The sequence below is a fragment of the Leptidea sinapis genome, chromosome 28 (genome assembly GCF_905404315.1).
Source record: "Leptidea sinapis chromosome 28, ilLepSina1.1, whole genome shotgun sequence".
NCBI classification, from domain to species: domain Eukaryota; kingdom Metazoa; phylum Arthropoda; class Insecta; order Lepidoptera; family Pieridae; genus Leptidea; species Leptidea sinapis.
Window position 1 is genome coordinate 6878561 of NC_066292.1, and position 21577 is coordinate 6900137.

At 34.3% G+C, this 21577-nt stretch overlaps 1 protein-coding gene across 2 annotated transcripts in view; it reads left to right on the forward strand.

Moving 5' to 3' along the window:
• LOC126972986 (neuropeptide FF receptor 1-like) overlaps positions 1 to 19517 on the forward strand; it is a 170426-nt gene extending 150909 nt beyond the window's left edge. Inside the window, exons 5-9 of one of the 2 annotated variants that reach the window (XM_050820102.1) lie at positions 11703 to 11808; positions 12519 to 12616; positions 14663 to 14831; positions 16176 to 16268; positions 18388 to 18500. In XM_050820102.1, coding sequence (XP_050676059.1) covers positions 11703 to 11808; positions 12519 to 12616; positions 14663 to 14831; positions 16176 to 16268; positions 18388 to 18422 — 501 coding nt within the window. In that variant the 3' untranslated portion in view covers positions 18423 to 18500. Of the gene's footprint in view, positions 1 to 11702; positions 11809 to 12518; positions 12617 to 14662; positions 14832 to 16175; positions 16298 to 18387 lie in introns of both variants that reach the window. The other variant, XM_050820101.1, reaches the window with a different exon arrangement.
• The last annotated feature ends 2060 nt before the right edge of the window (positions 19518 to 21577 follow it).

Here is a 21577-nt window from a genome sequence, read left to right on the forward strand (position 1 = left end):
CGTAATTATTATTCTAAATAGGCACTATGTTCATAATTTTGAAATACTTCGTCATCTCGTATATTTTTGTTGCAAGTTTTTATTAGAAACGAATATTAAGTTGACGCATTGCTATTGATTGTACAGCTTCGATGCACAGCATTTACTGCAGAGGTGTTGCGCATATTACCTATAGTAATATAGTACTAAATTGATAATAAATTACTCTAACTTAATAGCAAAATCATGTAATGGCATTCGTATGGTGCAGGTTTAAATACGAGTACTGTTTTGCAAAGGAAGGAATCAGTACGACCGCAGATAATGCGGGTAGGAGAGGCCCTCTCATTTCATTGCCGTACCATCCTGCTCTACCTTATTATCAGTCTTATCGAGTGGCCAAGTTGAGTCACTATTTGTAGAAAGAAGAAGAAATATTTTTTTTGACATTCATAAGTGTCATTTCCATGACCTACATGAATAAAGTTATTTTGATTTGATTTACTATTGCCGGGATCAAGTACTCTACAGTATATATCGATTGTTTGGCGTTGCGTAAAAACAAGAGTCGCTTCATTGTATTCCGAAAAGCTGTTTAGCCCAAACCATGCCGTAGAATTACACCATCATCACCTAAAATATCTGGTTGCGTGGAATACCTACACTAAGCTTCAATTCTACTTAAGCCATTATGTATACATTTTTTAAATAATTTAAAAAAATATTTTTTATTTTCTTACAATCTATCAATATGTAATTTTTCTTTGTCACTAACTGATTTAATCGTTAAAGTAATGAAGTTTTATTCACACAGTTGTGACACCATGGTCTTCTCACATAATGATCAATCTGTAAGAGTAATAAGGGTCGTGCATGTTTCCTTGACGACGAAAATCGTGATCTATACAAATTCTCAATAAAACGTTCCCAAAACAAAGGGGATGAAATAAATCCAAATAAGTTCCGACAACATCGTCTGGCGTCAGGGGATCAGCCGTAGAGGTAATATACTACAGAGCGCCGGCATAAGCGATATTGCTTTGTGCAAATCATTTACGAGTTAAGAGGTTTATCTAACATCAAAATAACATAACTCGAATTGTTCATTCGTACATCGACAAAAAAGAGAATTTAAGTACATTTTGTTGTTTTTTAAAAATGAAACAATCCTTGAGTCCGTCGAGGAAACATATTGTATAGATAAAGGTGAGGTGGATAAGATATTTTAATAAATAATATGTGCATAAAGTATTTCTTTGTATCTGTGCTGGTGTCTACTTGTTTTTTGAATTTATTTAATACTCCAGCGAGCAATTAATAAAAACAAACCATGCTTTATAGCTTCAAATATAATATTAGCTAGATTAAATATATATTATATTGTTGTTTATTGCGTAAAATAATATTTTGAATAACTTATATTAATATGAATGTTTTTTCTTTTAATGTGCGTACATTCCTTTTTATATGCGATCATTTTTCACAATTTTTTTACCTAATGAATGGCAAAGGTTTGATAAGGCAAAATATAAATATACATATAAAACTATTATACATACTCACAGGACGTACTCTATAATATAAAGAATATGTGTAGCGCTCTACCAATAATATCTTCTTTGGAGTCAACATTCCATTGAGTTTTGGGATCGTTCACATTACACTCTATATCCTCACGATATATTTAATATTGGTTCGATGTTTATTTGAATTTCTGATGACCCTTAGGTTTTGTTTATTATACAAACACACGCACACACACACACATACTCACGCCTTGTTCCCGTCGGGGTAGGCAAGAGATTTCCACTTGCTTCTATCCTTACAATCTACATTCATTACTCTTTTTGTACATGCTCGTCGTTTATTATATGAGAACATTTAGATTTCATACTCTACTGATGAAGAGGAGATTTTATTTTTATAATAACACTATCTGACCTAGCAAACTTTGTATTGCCATATTAATAAATAAATTTGTATTAAAAAATATGGCTATGAAAAACAGATGTTGGTCGAGCTTAGTAACAAATACCGCGACACGAGAATTTTATATATTATTATATGAAGACATACTTTATTAACTTCAATATGTCTTCAATATTTAAGAAATGAAAAAAAATATTTAATAATTTAATATAAATGATAAATAAATAATAATAATAATAAGCAGTTGCTCCTTACTCGCTTCGTGTAGTCTATTACATGACTTGCCATATTTTATTGAATAGAGGGATTCCCTTATCTGATAGTAGAACACCAGCGCCCTCTATATTGTGGTTTCTTGTGATAGCAGCAGCTATATTTACTTTTTTGAACGCATGTCATAATATATTACACCCGGATAGAAGAATAAGTTAAGAATATATTCAATTATATCCAAAAAATCTTTATTTACTGTAAAACATTATAAGCTATTTAGTGCAAGTCACGATGAAGTACAAATGTTAAAATAGCATTAAAATGAGTATAACAATATTTATTAACAATAAATTCAGAAAAATTAATTCCAACTATCTTCATCATTCAAATAATCTTTCACATTATAAAAGGCCTTAGATGTTATTTTATTTTTTACAATACATTAAAATTTTTTAATTGGTAATATTTTAATATCATTATAAAATATAACACAATCCACTTTAAAAGATTTAGCGATTTTACGGAGCCTTGTAGATGGAATTGCGAGTTTATGTTTGTTTCGAATATTGACATTATGTACATCACTATTCTTTTTAAATTGGCTAATATGTTTATGAGCGTACAGGAGGTTCTCGTAAATGTACTGCTAGTGTACTGTCATAATATTAATTTCATTAAGCTTTTCTCTCAATGAATCCTTTGAATGCATTTTATAGACTGCTCAAATTGCCCTTTTCTGCAGCACAAATATGTTGTCAATATCTGCGGCCCTACCCCACAACATAATTCCGTAGGACATGACACTATGAAAATAGCTGAAATATACAAGTGTAGCCGTTTCAACATCTGTCAGCTGACTAATTCTTTTATCGCAAATACTGTATAAGATATAGAAGTTAATTCTACTGTTTGATTGTCCAATTTAGCAATGTGATGTTAAAATAACGTAAGTTTTCATCGTTTAGAAGAACCAAAAATTATATCAAATAAATTAAATCTTAGATCCAACTGAGCATCTACTGTTAATACAATCAACAAACTTTGTGTATTCATTATATAATTATAAGTCACAAAGCCCGTCTTATTTGAACAAGTCTACTTTTACAATGTAAATTATATTTGCTGAGAATTTGCAACTTTATCTTTTATAAGATATTGTCTGGCTTTTCAGTCTGTTTTTAATTTCTATTATCGGCAATTCTTTCTGTTTGGGACTGTAATAAGGTTTCCTATAGGGATCACTGGTTTTTGGCTCGTTTAATGAATGAATTTATAATTTACCAGTGGAAGGCTCCTATGCACAGGATACTGGCTAGATTATGGGTACCACAACGGCGCTTATTTCTACCGTGAAGCAGTAATGTGTAAACATAACTGTGTTTCGGTCTGAAGAAGTAGTAGTGAAATTACTGGGCAAATGAGACTAAACATCCTCTATATCTTAAGGTGACGAGCGCAATTGTAGTGCCGCTCAGATGTTTGGGCTTTACAAGAATCCTGAGCGGCAGGGGAGGGCCTATCAATTACCATCAGTTGAACATCGTGCTCGTCTCGTCCCGTATTTTCATAAAAAAAATGCAGGCACTTGCAATCAACCAAGAACAATGAGCAAAGAAGTAAAATGCATTCCACTAACATTTGAAGAGTCCCAAGCCACTCAAGTGGCGCGGCGCAGTAGCTCCAACGGTCCAACTCTGGAATTCCAAGGTGAACGTCACACTGGCGTTGGCAAGCTTGCAAAGTTTGTATGAATGATAATGTAAAGACACAAGCATTGAAAGTTAACATTGGTGGAGAGTCACGAATCTTGTGGTAGACTTGATGACCACAGGATATCACTCGAGGTAAACACGGTGTAATGTCAGCGACTACGACCGAGCATAGTTCAAAAGCCTCTGTCCGTTTGTATATCCAAGCGCGACTTGTGTCATTAGCTAGCGGAGTACGTACAACTACCCTCATGATTCTTAATAAAATAAGCAAGTACCGTACATTTTCATATAATATCATTTTCAGTTCCAAACGGTCCAATTTAGGGAAGCTCGGTAAAACCTTTTCGTATACCACAGTGTCTGAAGACGACGGTTTTCAACCAGTTTGTGTTGCCAGTGATGACATACGGTACGCAGACGTGGTCGGTAACTATGGGCCTTATGAAAAAGCTCATGGTCGCTCAATGGAGAGGTTTATGCTCGGAGTTCCCTGTAAGATCGAATCAGAAATGAGGAGATCCGTATTAGAGCTAAAGTCACCGACATAGCCCAAATGCTTGCGAAACTGAAGCGGCAGTGGGCAGGGTACATAGTTCGACGAACAGATGGCCGTTGGGGCAGTAAACTCCTCGAATGGCGACTACGTACCGGAAGAGACAGTGTTGGTAGGCCCCTCACAAGATGGACCGACGATCTGGTCAAGATCGCTGGAATACGTTGGATGAGGGCAGCGTATCCGATCGTCATGGATATCTACGGGGGAGGCCTTTGTCCAGCAGTGGATTTCTTCCGGCTGATGATGATGATGAAGCGATTAGTTACCTCAACATGTGAAAAATAAAAGTAGGTAACTTGCAGTTACTTATTTCATTATTAAAATTTTGGAACGTAACTATTGCCTCAGACCAGCCTGTTGTCAGAGAGAAGTCTAAACAATTTGATATATTTTAGATGAAGCCACAACCCGAGAGTTGATCAAGACATATCAAGATTTATGATCCATACGTCACTCGAAAGGTTGGCTCAGTGGAAGAGCGCTCGCACGGAACGCAAGAGGTCGCGGGCTCGAGTTCTGCATCGTTCATAAATTTTGTTTTCAAATTTAATCAGAGAGAAGTGTTAACTAGCAAGCAACGGGTTGCGAGGTTTATTATTCGAGAATGTTCTACTTAATGCTGTAAAAATCAATTGTAACCCGTACACAAATATACGGATGATACTCGGTTCATTAAATATATGAAGCACTAAAAATGCCGTCAAGTCAAATAGTCTAGAATACACTTTTTGGACTCGGTTTTTGGATATCGCAGTCCTCAATCGGCTTTAGTAGTACTTCCGGTTTTTAATGAATTTTGAAGTTGTATAACTCTAAAACTTTGGCATAGATCAGCTTTAATAATAAAAATTTGTAAGAAACTTTGCAACTCTTTTAGATTTATATTTGCAGCTTCGTCATTTGACAAATTTTATTATTTATTTATTTATTAAAGCCTATTACAATATTAAAACTATTACTAATTTATATACAATATTTTTTATATATCATCCCACTGCTGGGCAAAGGCCTCCCCCTTCTTTTTCCATTGATCCTTATTGTATGTTGTGCGTGACCACATCACTCCTTCGTAATTTACTAGGTCGTCTCTCCATCTAGTACCAGGTCTACCTCTTCTTCTTTTGCCGTCTAATGGGTACCAGTTTGTTGCTATACTGCTCCATCTTTCGTTACTGGCATTTTTCTTTCGTTTTTGGCATTTTACAAATGACATATTTAAAATACCATGTATCCTAAATGATGAGTATGCAAATAACGTAAATAAATAATACGAAAACCTCAAGTTTTATTGAGTACAGTAAAGCATCAATCAACTCACTAAGTATTTGAATAAATATGTATAATTATGAATTTAAAAACAAAACCAGAATTGTCAATGACAGGCCCTTCCATCCTCCATAAAAGCGCCCGTCCAACAGCATGACGCATGGAGCAGCTATCGCTTCCCTCGACCATATTTAAGTAAAAGCAACGACCTGCCCAATGACACCACCATAAGTTAATGAAATTAAAGAGAACATGACGACCTTTGCCACAAAAACTACACGAAAAAAAAAGAAATAGTTCATTGCTTACGATATACCTCTATCTATATACAAATAGATGATCATATATTTTAATAAAGAAAAACCATTTATTGTGAATGTTAACTGGATGTGTGGCGGTCCTCCACAGTGCGGTTTTCAAGGAGCTTTCTTCCACGTACTACAAAGCTGTGAAATGAGCTTCCTTATCCGGTGTTTCCGAGACGATACGACATGGATACCTTCAAAAAAAGCGCATACTCCTTCCTTAAAGGCCGGCAACGCTCCTGTGATTCCTCTGGTTTGCAAGAGACTGTGGGTGGCGGTGATCACTTAACACTAGGTGACCCGTACGCTCGTTTGTCCTCCTATTCCATAAAAAAAAATAGTATTCTAAAAATAAAATTGTTACGATTACAAATGAAATTCTGTTAGCACTTGGTAAATACTTGTACAAATTCAAGTACAATTTTCTCGCGATTATCAACAACCTTAAACTATATGTCTGCAAACAGACTTCGCAGAGAGTAGGCCTTATTAATGATACCCATGAGAGCCTTCTAGCGATATTTTCGTCGTAAATGGCAGGTAAATGTTTTCTTTTAGGAAAAATTGTTGATAATTCCTCCAACTCGGTATATATATATATATATATATATATGAAAGAGAATGTATGTTCCCTAATAACTCCTAAACTATGCGATCTCAATGAAATATTTTGTAATAGATTCGGTGAAGCTCAAGGAAGGTTTACATATATAATTTATATGGCAAAACAACGTTTGCCAGGTCAGCAGTATATAAAATATAATCAGCAGGTAGTATATAATAATAATATTGACACACTTTAACACAAATTATCTCGCCCCAAATTAGGCATAGCCTGTGTTTAGGGGTTGCAAGACAGCGATATATTTAATACAATATACTTACTTAAACATACATAAATACATATAAACATCCATGACTCGAAAACAAACATCCATAATTATCACATAATTGCTTGAGCCTACCGAGATTTGAACCCGGGACCTCTAGCTTAGTAGGTAGGATCACTAACCACTCGGCTATACAGGTCGTCAATACAATATACATATATCGGCACAAATAAAAACACATCTATTATAAAAACGAGAATAATTCAGTTTAACAATTTAATTAAAATTAGTTCATAAATCATTATTTAATTACATTGTGATGTGAAATTATTGTTAAAAAATACGTGTACAATAAATACGGCCACAATGACGACAATCAACGCATTTGTGCTCGAGCTGTCGTACGGTACGGACCTCTCTGGGACGTTATTACGCTGCCTGTGGTATAAATGTAGGTGATGAAATACTCGTTGCAGTTTTGTTTTGATGATCCAATTATGAGTGATCACCAGCAAGTCAACACTTTAGTACAACAACGTCACTACTGTTGACGTCACAGCTTCTTAAAATATTACAAAGGTTATTTCCTCGTCATTGTATAATGCAATAGATATGTTTCAAATTAACTTCTTCGAATTCATGTGGGTTTAATAGGCCTTTGTTTCGGTATAAATATAAATCTTCATTGTTTTTTTTGAATAAAATAAACCATTACTATCACCGCCGCCGACAAGAGGAAAAGCGGCAGACCGGCGAAGTGCACGTTCAGAAAAGTGAACGCAAATAAAGACTTGTTCCTATAAGCGGAGTATATATTTACAATCCCTGACCCACTCTCGTTTCGATATAATCAATCTCGTTTTTGAAAGAAACAACCGAAGAAATCCATGTCCATTTTTATTTTTTTTTTAATTTGTATATCGATTTATATACATATATATGAGCATATATTTTTTTAATTCCGAGACACAATTTGAAGATATAATATGGGATTTACCTAAAGTTTCATGAAGTACAATAAATAGTGATAAGCCTATATAAAATAACCATAATAATATATTGTGTGTAAAAGACGCGGAAATCCTTTTAAGCCGATATCCCCAGGTATCTGTCAGAATTAGGTGAAAAACATATTCCATGACATTCGGATTATTATTAAGCTCTTAGCCGGACATGAGGTGTGGTTATATTCATTTTGAACAAATAACATAATAATTCTACACATACGTACATGATAATTTAACCTTAGTATTTTATTCTCATTAATTCGATCAATTCTCCGAGTATCCTCAATTTGACATTTAGCCATTTGTAATCATGTAACTTTGAGGGAGCTTAGAACTTTTACACTTCATATTATTACATTCAGAGTGTTGATTAAATACAATAATTTGAATTTTACAACAAATAAAGCATGATAAATACATTATTTGGCTAATAAATGAAATACAAAATAGGGACACTAAGTCTTAGATTAAGGATTGGTCTCGGCTGCGCTCCAACTAGTTACCGCAGGCGTAGTCGCAAAGTGCGGCAACTAATACTAGGCCCAAGTGCGCGTACTCGAGCCAGTCTTGAACAATGTGTGAGGTTGACGTGCCAAATGTTCTGTTAAACTTTGTTAATAATTGAATCTAAAATGCCGGGTGTCGTGGTAAATAAAAAAATAATAAAAATACTGGGATCACATATCATCAGTGAGTATTCTGTATTTTATTAATTTCAATGCAAAATAACACGAAGCGTATGTTACAAAATTTGAAGGATGCCATTTAGTGTCAAGATGCCATGCACACAACCATCTAATAGTTGCCGTAATAAAAAAGCTATTGTTCTTAAGTAGTGCGGTATCTATTTGGGTCACAGCGGAGACCAATCCTTAAGGCGAAGAGTAAGAAAACAAAAACAGAAAAACAGAAAACACGCAAACATAGTGTTTTTAGACAAGTTTTGTGGTGAAAGTATAGCATTTCGAGCTATGAAGACTACTTAATCCTGTTACACATATCCGTAAGTCTTATGTGTAGGTTGCTAATGCTTGCTGTTGGTCATAGTTAACACTGCCGAGCCTTTTTGAACTACCACATTTCTTTAAAGTTAAACAAGTTTTTTGGCATGGCGGGATTTTTTTTATGTACTTCTCTCAGAAAAGTTATTCTTATAGCTTGTACTTTTTTGTGTAGTTTTATTTATACAGATTAGTAGGGAATAACGAGGGTTGTAAGCATATAAACTGTTTTCCACGCAAGAATTTGGAATATATTGGCTTTGTTACACAGATGGCGGGCCGGCAGCCGTGAACTCATATCGCTCAAGGTCGCTGGCATTTAGTGTCGCCTTAATCTAAGCAATAAATGTTAGGAAATTCGCGGAGTATGTTAAGTCTTAAAAGTTTTGACGTTTGATATATTATAGCTGGGCATGCTCTGAAGGTGATGTGTGCGTCGGTACGACAATAGAAGTACAACAAATGGATCTTGAAGTAATAAATACAGGTTGACTTCCATCGACTTTTACGAGTAATCACAAAGTGACATCAAATAGTTCACAAAACGATGTTGTTATCTTTATTTGTGATTAAATTATATATAGTAACTTATTAAATGTATAACGGGTTACTTAAGTTTTTTTGTCCATTCACTTGTTCTGTGGGCCCTTACTCGCAAAATTTTCATGAATCATAAGTGGCTGTGTTGAGTTCTTTGATCGGATTGATTTATAAGCTTTGATGATATCTGCAAAGGAGTGCAGATATAAGTATCTAATGATTAATTTCACCATGTTCTTATGAAAAGGGGTCCTAATAGATGGACAGAATAACGAGCTGGTCTCCTACGAGGGTGACTGTTTGTAAAAAAGATCTTTTACATGATTATTTTTATAGATATACATCTAGTTATATGAATTAAAATTCATTAATATTTATTTTACATCAAAAAATGGCCAATTTCGAGTAAAATAAAGAGTAAAGATATATAAGTAATTTCTAAATATTTTCATTTGGGCTCGTCGACCACTCGCTTCCTTACTGGCAAAGAGTTGTTTGGTTGCAACCCAAGTTCGATACGCCTGTTTTTTGCAGTCAGATACTGCTTTAACTGACGCATCAAACCAGGGCTGTGATCTGCCACAGATCGGTACTACAGAGCTTGGTATTAAGATATCCATGTCCATCCATGCCATGTAGATAGTATCACATCGGCTACTGCAACGGCGCAGGCACTGGGATCATCCGTACGGAAACAAACCCCAAGGGTAGGATGTAAAAAAGGAACGCATCCTATCCCAATCTGCTGACTTATAGTGCCAAACGCAGTGGGTCGCTGGTGATCTGCGACGAGGGCGATGTGTAGTCAGCAGAAGATCAAATAAGGATGGCATGTGGCTATTCACATCCGGGAGCCGCGTTGACGTCTCAGCCAGTTGGGACAGATCATAAGCCAATTCAAACTTATGCCCAGATCGCCCCGCGTAGTCTGTGGTACGCGACCCAAGTCTTTCGGTATGGCTTTCATGGAGCTTCCTTGCTTCTGTCACAATAAAAGATTCGCGTATAAAAAACAACATGTTATAGATTATGTTTATTGCTTTTCAAAATACTCTCCTTTACATTTTAAACATTATTTCATGCGGTCGAACCATATTTAAAAACAGAAGGACCACAGATCTGAAGACATGTTTTCTACGTGCTGACTGAATCCTATCACTGTCTCTTCGGAATTGGTAAAAATGAAACCTCTCATCAAATATTTGATTTCGGGGAGAATACAGAAATCACAAGGTCGGGGCTATGCGCAGGATGGGTGACGAGTTGTACTTTTTCGGTAGCTAAAAATGACTTAGTTTTGTTGGCCGTGTGTGAAGAAGAGTAACACTAAAGAAAACTCAAATCATTTGGATGAAGAAGAGTTCTTATGATGTAGGAGAACGCGGCTTTTTGGTCGTCTTTCGCACACCTTTTTTTAACACCCTGGGTAAATAAATGGTAGAATACCACTCGGCATTTAACACTCACGAAAAAAATGCGATCATTTTTTTTTACCAACGTTTCTCACCTGCCTCATTTTTGTTGGCCTGTTCTCATTTTCAAACACCCATATACAAGATTGCTGTTTTTTTCGGGTTCAAAACAATACGTCCACGTTTCGTCTCCTGTGACAATGTCATAAACAGCATTAGAATATCCGTGGTCGTACTTCATTAGCATTTGTGAGCACCATTCCACGCGAGCCTGCTTCTGATCCGCTGTCAGTTCATGAGGGATCCAACGACGAGAAAGTTTCCGAACTTTCAAATCTTCGTGAAAAATTTTCTGAATTTGGCTGATACCAATCAATAGTCCTCGAATTGTCTCATAGGTAATCCGCGGGTTTTCTTCAATTAGCCGCTTAACAGTAGCCACATTACTTACGAAATTCGTCATGCAAAGAAACCAGACCTCTCTCAAATTCAGCAAACCATCGCTTCACGGTGCTCAAGCAAGGTGCTTCTATCCCAAAAGCATTTCGAAGACGAGCGGCATAGTCTTGCGGAGAGAGAGAACTTTAAAAATCATAAAAATCATCGCTCTAAAATCTATTCGACTTAATTCCATTTTCGTTGCGTACGTAGAACTTTGATGTGTGATAAAAAACAATTGAAAAATGATTTCCCTCTAATTGTTTTTTTATTACTAAGAAGGTTGCAACGTTTCAAAAAATATAACATTCGAAATTCAAATAGTACCGATTGCCTAGAAGTGCAAAATTTATAGTATGCTCCATGTAATTGATATTGGATAAGATATTATGTATCTGTCAAGTAAAATGATTTTAATGGGTACCGATTATAAAGACTAATAACATACCACAAGTTTCTTGATTTCTGATCGATACAATAAGTGCAGTTAATTATAAATAAAAAAAATCTTCAGATTTGGGTCGAGAGAAGCGTCGAGTTCTGCACAGAGAAATGGCCAGACACGATCAAGAAAGAAATGTTCGGAGCTCTCAGTTTCATACTCGTCTACGCAGTTCCTGGTGAGTCTCCGAATGAACATTAATTTGCATAGTAATGTGATCATGAATTCAGGCTTGGAAGGCGATTATCCTCGATTCAACTGGAAGTTTCATTAAACTTAAGTAATTTGTAGCAACATATACCAGTTATTAAATCCATTATTAGTTTCACTTCCGACACTAGTTCCATTTCCGACATCAGAGAATGGATTGATAGAATCAATAGTTCAATAAGTATAAACTTAAAGCAATGTGTTGACCAGGAACAGACATAAACTTATAATGCCTACTACTGGGCTAAATCGAGTTAGAAAGTCTTTTGTGGGGCGATGTATATGGTTTTACAACAAGATCCCAGAAAATGTTCAAAACAAAAGTTTAACGTTATTCAAAAGAATTGTTTGTGTGGTAAAGGTTACTATAATATAAATGACTTTCGGAATGATACCACAGAATGGGAATGGAGCAACCGCCCTCAGGCTATTAAATAATAAGTTTAATTGTACAATATTACGTTTTAAACATATTTTTTTGATGAAAAAACAATCTGAGGCATTCGTTTTGGAATGGGTAGAATAGTTTTTGACTTTCAATAAGTTATGTAATTTGAATATGATTCTGTATGAGCACGCTTAAGTTTTATATTGCTAGGTAATCAAGGGCGTGAATAAATTTTACACAGTTAAATTTATTCACGCCTTGATAATATCAAAAATAAATTTGTCTTCCAGGTTGTGTGGTTGTGATCTCATACTCTCTGATGGGCCGCAGGTTATGTTCAGTACTGCCTCCGTTCGATCAAGCTGAAGGCAGCGCAAGTAGTCAACAGGTTTGTTATCAAGAAATATTTTTCTTATAAACTATTATTTTAGTAGTACTTAAACAATTATCCTCAAAAACATAAGTGTATGTAAGCTATTGCTGCAAGGGTGAAAAGTTGATGAAACGATAATATCCTTCGAAAACACGACTAAAGATCACTGATCAAGAAAAGACGTGGGCTAAAGACGCTATCCATTGGTGGAAACAGCATGAAAATCGGTACAGTAGTTTTTGAGTTTATCCTGAACAAACAAACAAAGGACGTTGTTTTATGATAATGTAGTGATAATAATAATGTGGTATATAAATTACAATTTAGTTACTACAGTTGACTATTTAAGATAAACTCAACCAAATTTGTTGGGCTCATAATTGCTTACAGCGTACTGGATTAATATTCATAGCTTTAGTTGAGCCTGGCTGATATCACGACACTGCGTTTTCGGACCATTGTTTCAGACGAAGTTTTCAGGGAGTTTCCGATGAAGTTCTGAACCATTAGCTAGAAAAGAGAGATATGAAAATTCTTGAATCTTCAAATAAATTTGCGAGAGTTTTAATAATCAGCAGCAACTGATGTAATTTATTGTGGACATAAATTTGGAACGTTGGCCATTTTTGAAACTAAGGGACTAGACGAGCAGGACATTTAGCTGGTGGTAAATGAAACGCCCTGCCCATTACAATGAAGTGCCGTTCAGGATTCTTGACAAACTAAAAATTCTGACCGGCACTACTACCGTACTGTTTGATTGAATCTCTAATAATTAATCTCATAAAAGTGATTTAAATCTACTTAAAGTCAAGTTAAACATGTGCTTTAAGTATTGTAATTAAGTAATGGTATAATAATAAATTATTTAAACTTTGTAGTTCTACATGGTTCGTCATGCTCACTCAAATGACATGGCTTGTGGCGGCGTTGTGTATCGGGTTATCATCTCGTTCCTTAAAATATGTGGTCTGGGAATGAGGGCTGGTCCAAGCATCAACTAACGAACGAGCGAGTGGTCTTGATAGCTTGATCTGATAAAATCGTTTTATCTGTTTCATGCGATCACTTATAACAGTCAGAAAATTATAACAGTAATCACGACCATCATGTTCATGAAGCATCCGTACACACACAATAAATTCAAGCTCTAAAGGTCGATGCATCCAATTTATATTTATACAGTTTTTTTTATTGCTTGTAACTAATTCTAGTAGGCTTCATAAGATACATAATACCTTTAAGGGTAAATGTATGCACTTTTATCATAAAGTCCCAGCCACTGTTCAGGCATTATCTATAAATAAATTTAAATGTTTTATAAAATAAATAGCTCTGTCGTAAATCCTATTACTCCACTGTACAATATTGTATATTTTTATTGAAAATAGCGCAAAAAAATAATACTGGGAGAGTTTCTTGCACCGCTTCTTCTCTCTCAGAGCGCCATTTGTTTCCGAAGCGATAGTAGTATATTAGAAATGACATCAAAAATAATTCTTAAGGAATCAATTTTGAGAAAATAAATGCCCTTTATGCCTTTTTATGCCTTTACTTTTTATGAAAGATTTAATACTTAAAACGCTTTTTAATATTAAACAGAATGCAGCACCTTTCAATCAAATTGATTGCTATGTATATTACAACTATTGTAGAATATTCATTGAGTTAAAAGAGTTAGCGTTGAGTTTCTTGTATGTTCTTCTCACGAGCTCTACTTTTCCGAACATAATATTTTTTTCTATTGTGACAATAAGGGACGAGACGATCAGGTCGTTTAGCTGATGGTAATTGATACGCCCTGCCATTACAATGCAGTGTCGCCCAATATTCTTGAAAAACCCAAAAAATCTGTTAAGTTACATAACATGTTAAGTCTTATTTGCCCAGTAATTTCACTAGCTACAGCACCTTTCAGACAGAAACAAAATAAGCTTATACATTAATGCTTCACGGCAGAAATAGGCACTGCAAAGTAGCCTCCCACTGTTAAATAATAAATATAATAAAATAGTATTATGTATTTGTCTTTGACTATGACTCTATGTGTGTCTCTTGCAGCGTATACGGCTCGTACGTGAGAGAAAGAGAGTGGCTCTGATTCTTCTGTTGCTGGCTGTCTTGTTTGCTCTGTGCTGGCTGCCTTACAACATCCTGCAGCTGATGATTGATGTTAATGCTGTCCAAGTAGAATCTGTTGCTGTCATGCTGCCTTATACGTTATTATTAGGTGAGTCAAAGCTTCTATTTTCGTTATCTATATATATATAATGAAAATGGTATTTGTTTGAGGCTCTTTCACGCCTAAACCACTGATGGTATCGACATGAAACTGCCACCATTCAATGCGAAATTTTTCCAAGATGGTTTATGATTTCTTATTTTTTGAATTCCATTGTTCCTTCCTTTTAAAATTCGCTCAGCGAAGCGGGCGGGAACGGCTAGTTTTGTATAAATAAAATAACCCATAACCCGGTGTCTTATTACGTGAGTTTTAATTTTATGCGATTTTATGGGATACATCCCACATACATATTTCTGTACTGTTAAATTTATAATAATTGTACAGTTTATAAATAGTTTCGCGTACCTTTGCACGTGTGTCATTTGTTTTATTACAAACTTAAATTATTTAATTATATTTGTGTAATAAAAACCGTAGTAAAATAGCAACACTAGGCAAACAATTGGATATACTTGTTACGAATTGTCATTAAATATTATTATTAGTAATTACAATGTCGTCAGTATCGCTTTAATGCGGATCCACCTATCTGCATTATAGGGGGATTTCAGAGCCTAATTTAAATTTATATTCTTATAAACTATACTCATTTTGTAAAAAGGTTCTTTGATTGGAATAACCCCGTAAAATAAGATAAGCGATGGACATTAAAATGCATTAATTTTGTCAAAATTGGTTCCTTTAAAATTCTTTTTGATGTCCTTTCTAACACTAGCACCGCTTCGGAAACAAATGGCACTCTGAGAGAGAATAAGCGGCGCAAGAAACTCTTTACTTATATGCAACGCTATGGGTCATTATATAAAATGGACGAAATTTTATATGTCTGCCTCTAGTTAGAAATATGCACATGGATATCGGCATTTTTAAAGACCTACCCCTAAGGGAGTGAATTAATTTAAATCAGAAATCAAATCAAATCAAAATCACTTTTTGCATGTAGGTCAAAAAAAAGAAACTTATGAATATATTTTTTTTTTCTTATTGAATTAACCGCCACTTCGTAAAGGGTTGGCTAATGAAAAGAGGTAGCAAAAAACTAACTCTTTTAATCAAAATATTAATATGGGCAGTTCATCAATTTTGAAGTTATAATTAATCTATATATATATATATAATAAAAAGAGTCTTTGTTTGAGACTCAATCACGCCTAAACCACTTATCGCATTGACATGAAACTACCACAATTCAATGCGAAATTTATGCGAAATGGTTTATGGCTACTTATTTTTCGAATTTCAACGTTCCTTCCTTTGAAAATTTGCCCAGTGAAGCGGGCGAGAATGGCTAGTATAAATATAAATTTTAAGTAAGTACTATATTTTCAGGTCATGCGAACTCGGCCATAAACCCCATAGTTTACTGCCTGATGACCAGAAACTTCCGGCGCTCACTCCGCAAGCTGATCTGTCACGACACCGGTAACATTCACTCTTCTACTCATTTCCATGTAAGTTTTGTTTCAATTATTTTTGTTATTGCTTTTGCACACATACCGGCTATATCGCTTTTCTATCAGACGGTGAATAGAAACTGAGAAACTTTCACTTTTTCCACATGTAAACGATTTTTAATAATTGTTTTGAATTTCTTAACACATTTGTTATCAAGACATTGTATGCGATCATGTAGTAACAGGATATACATCGCCCAGTAAAAAACTTACAAACTCAACTTAACCGAGGAGTTAGTATGGCAAGTTAAAGTTTGTTTCTAGTGTTAAAATTATGATGATCACAGTTGCTAGAATATTCGGTAACGTAGCCATATATTTTGATAATCGTAAAATTTTACATTCAAACACTACAGATATTATGTTGACTTGTGTAATTCTGAAATAGTATTTAAAAACTGTCGCTCAGGGAACTAATAAACCCAAATCCTTAGATTAAGGATTGATCTCCGCTGAGCTTCAACTAGATACAGCACTACCTATATACCTACCTATAACAATAGCTCTTTTATTACGGCAACAATTAGATGCTTGTGTGCGTGGCATCATAACACTCAGTGGTATCTTTCAAATTTCGTAACATCGTGTTATTTTAAATTGATATTAATAAAATACAAAATATTTACTGATGTGTGATCCCAGTGTCTTCCTTATTTCTTGTAGTATTATTTATTCAAACTTTGACTACGCAACCCGGCATTTTAGTTTCAACTATTAGCAAAGTTTAATAGAACATGTGGCACGTCCACTTGGGTGAAGTCTTAGTTCTCGCCCTTTGCGACTACGCCTGTGGTATCAAATTGGAGCGCAGTGGAGACCAATCTTTAATCTACGCCCAAAACATTATTTCTTTCTTCTTTCTGTCTTTCGACGATGATGTTATATTACGTCGACAATGTTCTGTGTTATAGCAACAGGTTCATACGTTCGTAATAACCTTATCACTATGGCATGAAAATATCCCCACTTTGCCAGCATAGCCCTACTCTTATCAATTCTGAATATAAGGCTAATCGTGCACTGCTTGCAAGTTTTTCATTAGTTTTCTATTAAGTATTCATTCACTGTAGCTGTATGTGTTACTTTAGATTACATAAGATTTTGCGTAAAGTGAAATTTTGCAGATACACTCACTCTGAAAGCGTGCGACTGCAAAAGTCGAAAAACATAAATTTTAACGTAAAACCTAATTTATTTATTTATATTTCGTATTATTATAATATTTATAACTCTATAAATATTATTTATAAATCGATTAAGACTATTTTACTTAAGTAAACAAGAAATATTATCATCTATTTATTTTGTTACATTTAGAATATGACGTTTCCTGTTGTAGATACAATGCGAGAAATTGTTTTATAATATTACTAGCTGACCCGACAGACGTTGTTCTGTTTATATTAAAAAAAAACTCTTGTGGATGGAATTTTGTAAAATCCGTCCTTAGCTGACCTCTACTCGGTGAAAAAAAAATAGTCCTACCAAATTTCAAGTCTTTAGCTGTAATGGTTCCAAAGATATCGTGATGAGTCTCATGACATCTCTTATGTTTATATATATATAGATTATCACATTTTGCAGTAGAAAACTACCTCTTTCCTGCTTATTGTAAACTGTTTGTATTACAAATATTGGTAGCTTCATACTTTTATCTTACTCCATTTCTCTCTTTTAACCAAACCTAACATAACGATCACAGATATTACTAACGATCACATAAGTATGGATATTGTGTTCATTATGGCTTATCTAGTTAAAACGATATCGAAAGAATAAATGAACGAAAAATAATAAAAATTAGACTGTATTATTACAAAGAAATAATATAATATAAAAACATGTTATTACTGATAATTCTATGGGCTCAGAGGGCAGTATACCAGGAACAATATCTCACTCTAGCAGACAGCTTCTATGAAATTGAGAGTTTCTGGTTGTTAGAGATCCTAGACCCGCACTGAATTTGTTAAGAATATGACAAGGTGTTTTATCTTTATCTATATGATATGTTATATGCTTCATCTTCCTGTGCAAAGGACCCAGTGGTGTATATATATTTATATTAAACACAATTTTACTTTCAGATGCAAGGGATTCGTCAAAAGTCCAACACGTCTAGTGGGCGGACATGTACTACAGTGACATTTCGTAGCAGTCAGCAAGGCCGCCTCTCCTACTCCCCGAGTATACAGTACGGCAAAGTTCAGCGAAGCTGTTCGCGAGATCCCAATAGGAAAGACAGGGGACATAAACCTCAGTTCTTATAAATATTGTCATAAATTATAATCGATAAATTATTAATTTTGAACGGTTTTGTAATTAAAGAACAATATCTATAGGTATAATATGAAATTGTACTTCAATTTAACTTCGCATTCTTTGTAAAGACAGTATTTTATTAGCGGGAAACAAAATTCAAATTTTGGAATACTTCACAGTCCTCATAGTGGATATCCCGATGTGGATTCCATTAAAATTACTGCATTCTTCACTACTACTGAGGTTTAGCCTATGCTAATTTTATTCTGTTATTTGCCAAGCGAAACAGGTTTTCCACTCCATTGATATTAGTCCATTCCCGGTTGTCGCCCTCTAGTATAGCCATTAGTAGTTTTAAAAAGTTGCACCTTTCATGACTTAAAACATGACCCAGATGTGATACTTTTCTGCATTAAGTCCAGGCTTCGCTACCGTTAAATATTCCAGGCTGGACATTATAATTATAGTGCCATGAAAAACATAAATTGTAATAAATCCAAGTCTCGCAACTCAGTTCTTCTACGAAAAAATGTTGTGAGATCCAAATCGGTCGATTTATTCAATTACTACTTAATGGTCCTTCTGTCTTTAGTTATTACAAAATTAGCTAACTTTGCAACATCATCTAGTAACCAAGTCTCTAGTCACTGGGTTTATTCTCAGTTCAACAATGGTATGAAGAAAATGTGCACCTACGTGATACATAGTGCTAAAGACCTCGGAATAACTTTTGACAAATCCTTGTCATTCAATTTAAATATAAGTAACGTTATTGCAAAAGCTAATTAAATGATGGGTTTTATTTTCAGAATAACAAAAGGGTATAGGAAGCTTCAAAGAAGGTTAAGCCTTCTGCATCTTTACACATGTCTTATTCGCAGTGTCTTAAAATATGGTACTTCTGTTTGGTCCCCTTACCAAAACACTTACCAAAAGGCTGACACTATCGAGTCTGTCCAACGACAACGACAACGATTTTTGTTTAAATTTAATAAAAAACTTATCAATTCCTCTTATCAAGATAAACTTAAATATTTTTAAGTCGATCCTCTATGCTTGCGTCGTGTGCTGTTTGACATGACACTACTTCATAAAATAATTAATAATCAATCGGATACTTCATTATTACCAAGAATAAACTACGTTTGTAAAATCCCTAAACGCACAGTTTGTACCAAGAAAAACATATTCGTAGCCTTACTACCCTAGCTTAACACTCCTGCATCAATTGTATTTGTCGCCAATTTATTACACTTACTCAAAATAATCAGCAACTCAATTTATTTCATTCCACGTCAACCTGCTTTCGTCGTAATGTCATTGACTCCCTGCTAAAGGGAGCTAATTTGTAGAAATAACTATAATTTTTGTAACACTACTTAAAATAAACTGTATGTCTCTAAAGCTTATGTACATGCCAGTTATTTATATTTTTTTAGTTTTAAGTGTCCAAAAAATAAAAATGAATCTTATGACATGTTTTGCATAAGAAAAGCACACTAGAAGCATAAATATAACTATATTTTTCCGAAACGTTATATGTGTTTTTTAAAAGATTGTTTAGTAGTATGATTAGTAAGTAGGTGTTATTAGAGTATTTAAAAATACTGTTAAGTAATAATATTATGTTAATTATGTTATGTTAGTTAAGGTTACGTATCTACGTGAAATATGGATGGTTTAAATTTCTTAAATAATAATGAATATTGTGTGAAAAAGTTTAACATATTTACGCGTGTGCTATTAACTAAAATATTTCACTCCACATCAAAACTCATTTATCGATAGTCTTTAGCTAAACGGTTATAAATCAGCCATCTAGAAAATCCAGTCAGGTGCGAAATGGGTTAAGAGTATTATGAACATATTTTAAATGCTTTTGTGTATTTGCACGGCGGCCATTTTAATATTCACTTGGTTTTTGTGTTTGTACAGCAGGTTTGGACACATTCTGTCAAATAGTCATATTGTTTGTAATATTATATTGACTACGTCATAATAGTTAGTATGAACATTGATATTCTTAATTATTCTCACATCTCACTACGCATGTAGCCACAAAACTACCTTGGCTGCCACCAATTACAAAAATTACTATAATCGTTACTAGAATTAGATTAATTAATCAGATTGTCTAAGAGTACGCAATTGTTTTTAAACTTTTTAGTGCATATTATATCTGTTGTTTTGGAACAGTTTTTGTGAATTCGGTTTTTTTTGTTAAACTTTTTATTTTATTTTTAGATTTTAGTGAGTCTGATGCACTAATAATTTGTCTAAATATGTGTAGATCTACTAAATTTTGCAATGCCGCAGTGAACGGAAGTGCTTTGCAATTTGATTACAGGCTGTTACATATTTTGCCCCTTACCGTAAGTCGTTAAGGAGTTCCATTGATCATCATAATCGAACGACAATTGTAAAATAATTTCGGCCGAGTATCGTTTATTTGCTCCTAAGAATTGAAGAATTCCTTACTTTGTCATGGATCCTTAAATCAGAAAATAACCAAACTATCTTTCAAGGATATCGAAATCGGTTGGCACGTTATTGAGTTATTTGTAAAATTGTCGCGCACATACAGCAAAATTAAGACTTTTATGGTTTTCTCATGAATGCTACTGTCAAATTACACCAAATTTTGGACACGGGATGCACCAGCTTTCAAATAAAAAAAGAATGATAAAAATAGGTTCACGCAGTCGACATTTCTGAGGTAAAAAAGTTAAAAAAAACGTACCTATACTTGCAGCTAGTTTCGTATAATTTTATCAATAATGCTGTTAAAGTTAAGTTTATAAAAAAGTTGTTCCTTGTGACTTTATTGTATATTTTTTGTAAATAGTAATTGCTTCTTATTTATGCGATATAATTATAAGAATATAATGTATTGCAACTTAAAAGTATATTTTTATTTATGGCTTCTCATTAAAACAATCCGTAAACCTTAGATAAAGGATTGGTCTCCGCTGCGCTCCAACTAGATACCGCACGACCTAAGAACAATAGCTTCTT